The 6,719-nt window shown below is 57.9% G+C and overlaps 1 protein-coding gene across 5 annotated transcripts in view; it reads right to left on the reverse strand.

The window, feature by feature from the left end:
* The window catches only part of ADAMTS17 (ADAM metallopeptidase with thrombospondin type 1 motif 17), a 273,147-nt gene extending 268,450 nt beyond the window's left edge, over positions 1-4,697 (reverse strand). For 2 of the 5 annotated variants that reach the window (XM_039844085.1, XM_039844084.1), the window contains exons 1-2: positions 4,509-4,697; positions 3,784-4,154 (exon numbers count right to left, since the gene is read on the reverse strand). In XM_039844085.1, the coding sequence (XP_039700019.1) occupies positions 3,784-4,154; positions 4,509-4,590 (453 nt within the window). In that variant the 5' untranslated portion in view covers positions 4,591-4,697. The remainder of the gene's footprint in view (positions 1-3,783; positions 4,155-4,508) is intronic. The other 3 variants (XM_039844086.1, XM_039844087.1, XM_039844083.1) reach the window with 2 other exon arrangements.
* Between the last annotated feature and the right edge of the window lie 2,022 nt (positions 4,698-6,719).

Below are 6,719 nucleotides of genomic sequence, written 5' to 3' on the forward strand. Positions count from 1 at the left end.
GAGTCATGTAACGGTATGCCCACCTCTTCCCACCTGTAACCTGCCCACAGACTGGCTGACCTCACTCTCCCCTAGTCTTAGCTGACCACACTTCCTCCCCCCTGGAACAGAGGCGAGCATTCCTGCAAAAGCTCCCAAGTCACAGCGGTCCCCAACCTTTGTGGCACCAGGGACCAGTGCTCCTATGAGAATCTCATGCCTGATGATCTGAGGCGGAGCTGAGGCGGTGATGCTGGCGCTGGGGAGCAGCTGCAGACACAGATGAAGCTTCGCTCGCTTGCCTGTTCACCTCCTGCTGTGCGGCCCGGTTCCTAACAGGCCATAGACGGGTACCAGTCCATGGCCCAGGGGTGGGGGACCCCTGTCCAAGCGGACTGGGAGGAAGAGCTATCATAACTATGAATGTAAGAAGCACTACAAATAATGTGCTACAAAAATGGCTGCCTGCACAGCAGCCTAGCTGACCAGCCAGAGCCGGAGGTGGCTGGGTCATCAGGCCAACCCAGGTGACCAACCTGGACGAGAGATGCAAGAGTCTTGTGGGCTGTGGCTATGACTCCAAAGAAGGCATGCTCGGAGCATCCTTGACCTTCTCTCTGTCCATCTGGGGTGGCCTGGAAAATGGGCATGGCTACTTAACTTTCTGCAGCCCAGAGCTCCTGATGTCCTGTCTGGTCCCAACACCTCACACACAGCAAATCCCTGACAGGCCACAGCCTCGGCAGAGAAGGGGCGGACAGAGCCTAGTGGGTAGACTGCCCAGAGCTGGTGAGTATTCATCTATGGCAGAATGGCCCCTTCTTAGCTGACCAAATTCTCTCATCTCTGTCCACTTCTCCTCACGGGCAGGGGTGGAAAACAGCCCCTCCATCCGCTCGCTTCAAAAGCAGCACAGAGAGTCATTCTAGAGACCGACACTCATTCTACCCCACTGAAGGGCCATCTCCACTGCCCACTCCGGTGAAGCTTAACCTGATTCCGATTCTACGGGCTTCCATGATCTGGTCCTAGTCACAGGAGGCGACTGGCCCAAACTTGCATAAATTCTTTGTAGCTGGAAACACTGTCCTCACATGTGCCAGCATCGCTGCCTTGAAATTATACAGTTACAGACACTCTTCCGAAACCCTACGTTAAGTCTAAGGGCTCTCCACAGAAGCATAAACAGACAACCATTAACACTTGAGTCTGTGGTCTTTGTAGATCCAAAAAGTGCAGCTTTCCAAAATAAGAGACAGAGAGGGGAACACCGCAGGCCCACGGCCCTGGCCCCGGCAAACGGGGGAGCAGGGCAAAATGCAGCCCGAGATTTACTCTTCATCCCCTAAATAATTAAGTAATGAGCTATTCTAATCGTGCACCTCCTTTCAATAGGTTCCAGCCATCCCCAGAGACAGCACGGAGTCTCTGCATCAGAGAACAGAGCCTGTGTCCCCGACGTCTGTGCCCGACCCTCTCCGCTACGCTGCTGTGGAGTATGCAGTGTGGCAGGATCTAACTGATGCTCGACATCGGCCTGAACTTCGTGGAGCGCAGCCTCATCCATCCGTTTATTTACTGTATGTTTGCTGAAGGCGCGGTGTTTAGTCGTGACACAGACCACATGGCCCGCAGAGCCTAACCTATTTATTTGGCCCTTTGCAAAGGTTGCCACTCTTGCTCTATTGGATTCTACGTGCCGCCATCTGCGGCCACCAAAAATGATCTACTTGACATCGCTCCTCTCCTATGGCTTGTAGCCGACCTGTCCTGACACGCACGCACGCACGCACGCACGCACGCACATACCCCACATCCCCATCTCGCTGCTTCTACCACGGTCAAGAGTGAGGAACACGTCACCTACCGCCCACCTGAACTATCTCAAGCACATCCGAGGGCAGAATCAAAGCAGGTGGAGTGCCACGTAAGCTCGGTGAGCCCGAGTCCCTGTTCTTCCTCTTCTCTATGCGTCCCGGGACCACCGTGTAACCAAGAGCTCCACTCCCAGCCACCACGCTGTCTCTTCCTTCCTGCCTCCAGCCCTCCCTCTACGGAGCGTACTGAGCAGGGAGGGTCCAACGTCCAGCTCACGTGAAAGGGACGAACAAGGCACACTGAACAGAAGTGTCTGCTGGAGCAGGAATTTAGAACCTCTAGTCTCAGAGGTCCGCCCGCCGCTGGCACACGCTGAACTCAGCCTCTTGGCCAGGTTCCTTTATCTAAAGCACAGCGCCCTCACATGGTGCCGATGGGAAGGACAGTCCCGCAAGCCCGGAGGACTGAAATGAACCCTCCCTGCTCAGATGCCATCTGTGAGAGGGCCCAGCACGCACTGTGAAGATTTAAATCAATGTTATCCAGATTTCCACCCCCGGCTCCTTCACAGATAGCTGCTCGCTGGAAACTTTACACCGAGAAGTATAAACTCTGACCTCTACAGAAATTCACTAAACCGCAGCAAATGGGATTCAGATGTTTCCATGTACAGTACAGTGATGTGACCTAGACTTTAAACGCTTTGGCAAAAACAGCAAAAATGATGTGGGCCTTCCAGTCCCTCCCAGAACATGATACAGCCTTGACCCGGGTCCTACGGCGAGCCAAGCCTTTCTCACTGCGACTTGAGCCTCCGTGCCCACACCGTCTGCCCGCTCCTTCTACATCGCCTCCCACCGGACCCCCTCCAAGGGCCACTGCCCTTGTTTGACCAAAGCAGCCGATTTCTCCCGGCTGGGCAAAGGGAGATCACATTCCGATCAGGACTCAGAACGGTCCTGAGAGGGGCACCGGTGAAGGCCGATCCTAGGACATTACCACACTGGCAAGGAAAGCGGAAGTCCGCATGAAAACCCGGACCCCCGGGCTTTGACGTTGCTGCAGATTTTAGGCGGCTCGTTGCTGAGTATGTGGGTAAGGGATAGGGGGTTCTGGATGGTGGAGCCTGACGAGGTGGTAGTGGGGCAAGGGCAGGCACAAAAGAATATCAGACACTGCCCCCCATCATGGCAGAAGATAAACTATGCTTCCTGTGAGCCTCCATCAGGCTCTGCTGGGGACAGCCCACCTGCCAGGCGTGTGCTGCCTCCCCTGCGATGCAGCACCCAGAGCATGTGGCTGGGCACCACTGTAGCCGAGTGACTGCTGGGAGCACAAAAAGGGCAGAGCTGCCCCAGGAGCTTGCCCTGCCCCCACAGCACCTGTCACAGGTGCCTCAAATGCAGCAGGGCAGGGTCCTGACGGCAGGAGAAGAGCTACTACCACAGAAAGGGAGCTTCTGGGGACAGGGAGACTTTGTCGCCAAGGTAAGCAGCCCTCAGGCCTACCTCGGGGTGGGTGCCAGAGAAATGCCTGCTCGTGGCGTCTGAGGACAGGGACATGGACAACCCTCCCGCTGGTCCTCACGGCTCAATCAGAGGGGGTTGGCGGCCTGAGTGGGGACCCCTCAAAAATTCCTTTGCGAGGTACGGAAAAACTCAAAAGGACAGAGGGGATGTGAATGCCCACCTCCTCATCCCCACACCCGACACATGAGGTATACGCATACAGGTGTTGCCCGTGACACGCACCTGTGCACATGCAAACAGCGCACACCTGGGCGGCGCGCGCCGCTCAGTGCAGGGGCCTGACGGGCTCCACGACCGCTACGGCGGCGGCACATCGCCCTCGGGTGGGCGGCGGGGCACCCCTGGAGGCTGAAGTTCCCGCCCGGGCGCCCGCACCGCCATCCCGGCCCTCCCCCGGGGGCCGCCCCCTGCGCCCCGACAGACCGACAGGCAGACCCGGAGGGGACGCAGGTAGTACCAGGCCGCCGGCGGCGCCGCAGGCGCTGATGGAGACCAGGGAGCCGGGGTGGCCGAGCACGCGGCCCGAGTAGAAGCACAGCTGCGAGGGGCGTCCGCGGCGCCCGCCGGCGCCCGCCTCCTCCACCTCGAAGCCGCGGGACAGGAAGCGCAGGTCCCGGCGCAGCTGCAGGTAGAGGTCGCGCCCGAAGGCCGGCAGGTGCAGCAGCAGGGCGCGCTCGCCCGGCCGCGGGCGCGGGGCGGCTGGGGGCGCGCGGGGGCGCCGCCGCCTGCGGGGCGCGGGGCCGCCGGGCAGCGGCGGCAGGTGCACGTCGTCGGGGCGCACGCGCCGCGGCAGCACCACTTCCACGTCGGCCGCCGCGTCGCCGACAGCTGAGGGGAGAGAGAGGAGACGCGTCAGCGCCGCGCCGCGCGGCCCGCCCGGCCGCCCTCCCGCCTGCCCGCCCGCCGCGCGCGCGGGGTCCGGCCCCGGACGACGCGGCCCGCGCGGCCCCGCGCGCCGCCCTCCCCTCGCCCGGCGCCCCCCGCCCGGGCCCGGCCGCCCCGCCCGGAGCCCCGTCCCGCGGCTGCGGCCTGCGCCTCCCCGGCCCCGGGCGCTGTCAGCCGTCCGGCCCCCGGCCCGGGCCGCGCAGGCGGGCGGCGGCCGCCAGGACGCCTCCGGCGCGCACAGGGAAGGTGGCCGCGAGGGGCACCCGTGAGGAGGGACGGCGCGAGCGGGCGCGCTACCTGTGCCCGGGTCCAGCCCCCACACCAGCAGCAGCAGCAGCGCGGGCAGGACGAGGGGCGGCAGCAGGGCGCCGTCACACATGGTCCTGGGGAGGAGCAACCCCCCGGACGGTCGCGGCGGAGCAGGAGTGCGCGAGGCGGCGGCGCCAGCCGGAGTGAAGCCCGCCTGCCTCTGGAAAAAGTAATTAGCGCTGCGGACAAACCCAACGTGGTCAACCTCAAGCCCCGCCTCCTCCTCGAAAGGCGGCAGCCGATTGGGCGCTTGCTTTCCGCTGCCCCGCCTCCCCCCTCCCTATTGGCCAGGACGGCTCGAAACCAGGGTGCGTAGTTAGGTTGTAAGCACTTTCTTACACGTGGTTTCTGGGCAGTGGCGGGTTCGGGACGCCAGGTGGCGCGCGATCCCGGAGGACCCGGGAGGACACCCTGGGATGTGGCGGGAGGATGGATCAGAGTTTGCCCGCATTTTCGAAATCCATTCTGACTCTGCTGCCCAGCTTCTCAAGAAGACGGGCCGGAAACCGTCCTGGCCAACCGGTTTCATGCATAAAAAGCATATTCTCTCTGCATCTGTGCAGTTTTGGTTGTCTCTGGCTGGGCACTGCCTTGCACATCTGACTTGGCACCTGACGGCTACATCCAATGTAGCAGCGTTATCCAAATCCTTCACACCTCCTGTCATCTTTATCCTCAGGGAAGCCAGTGAAACAGGTGTGATCACAGCCTCTTACAGATTGAAAAACTGAGGGAGAGAGCTCAAGGGGCTTGCTAAGTTGCCCGCGGAGTTACTGTCAGAGCCAGAGCTTGAATCCGTGGTCCTGGCTTCTAGCCTCGTCCTGCTCACTGCTAACAGCACGAGCCCTCCAAGGCAGGCAGGCGGGAATACTAGCCGGGTTTTACTGGTTAGGAGACTGGGGTACAAAGTGGCAAAGCCTGGACTCGAACTCAAGTCTTCCAATAACAGAATGAGTTCATTCTTTTGTAGTCATCAGACTACAAATGAGGTCCGCAAGAGAAGTGATTCCTTTGGCTTCCTGAGGAGCACCTTGTCAAAAAAAGTTAATCAAAGCGTAATTATTGTCAGGTCTCTCCTCGCCTTCCCTGTCCTGCTTATTTTCTGTTTTCTGGAAGCAGAGAGGTTACAGCACTCCTAAGAGACTCTGCGTGGGCCTCTCGAAATCTAAAATGCATCACAAAATTATACGGGTTCAGAAGGAATCCCTGATTCTCATGGTGAGCTTTTCGGTACGGCTTTGTTGACAAAAGAGTCACCTCCAAGGTCCGCCACTGAGAGCCAGGGAGTAGTGGCCACACAGACCTCAAGAATTACTTCCACCATTGGAGTCGGCCTGAAGTCGTCATTTTCAGCCTATCAAGTGCAATTGTCCATAGGGATATACAAACAGAAACAACAGCAACATACCTTTCCATCCTCTAGACCGCCCATAGGTGGGAGTGTACATTGGCACAGCCACTTCTGAAGGACAATCTGGCAAACTAGTAAAGTTTAAAATGCACGCACCCTACAACTCTGCAGTCCCCCCTCTGGTTAACTACCACAGGGGGACACTGCCACAAGCGCAAGAACGTCACACTATAAAGAACAAAAAAGTTCAAAGACCTGAATGCCCCTTATTAGATAAATGGCTAACAGACCACCAGGCATCAGTTAAAAGAAATGTAAGTCTCATACTTAAAACAACATTGAGAGATCTCCAAGATCGGGGGTCAAATTAGTAAAAATCAAGTTGCAAAATAATGCATATAAAATAAGACTTGTGTAAACACACAATATTAAATCAGTTGTGGGGTCAAATGATAGAGAAAAGTCTGAAAGGAGACACCAAACTTTTTTAAGGTTTCGTGTTCTTTTAATATTAAATCATGAAAGGATGCTTTAATCAGGGTCCAGCCGGGAGAAATGATACCATTCTGAGTATTTCAAGCCGAGGGAAGTTAACACAGAATGTTACACAAAGGTTGGGAAAAGTAAGTTCAGTCATTATATGCAGCCCCTGCCACTGGGGTGCATTTTAACCCCAGGGGCTCGTATCGGCTGCTACACTACTGAAGCCACTGTCATAGTTCTGGATCTACCAGATGTGCGACCTTGACCAAGGCCGCATGTCCATGGTCACACCAGCAGCTTCAATATCTGATGCATTGGACCCGTATCTCTGTCCTTTGCCATTTGACCTCCTGCCATGGCCTTTT

Source organism: Pteropus medius, unplaced genomic scaffold (genome assembly GCF_902729225.1).
Source record: "Pteropus medius unplaced genomic scaffold, Ma_sr-lr_union100, whole genome shotgun sequence".
NCBI lineage: Eukaryota > Metazoa > Chordata > Mammalia > Chiroptera > Pteropodidae > Pteropus > Pteropus medius.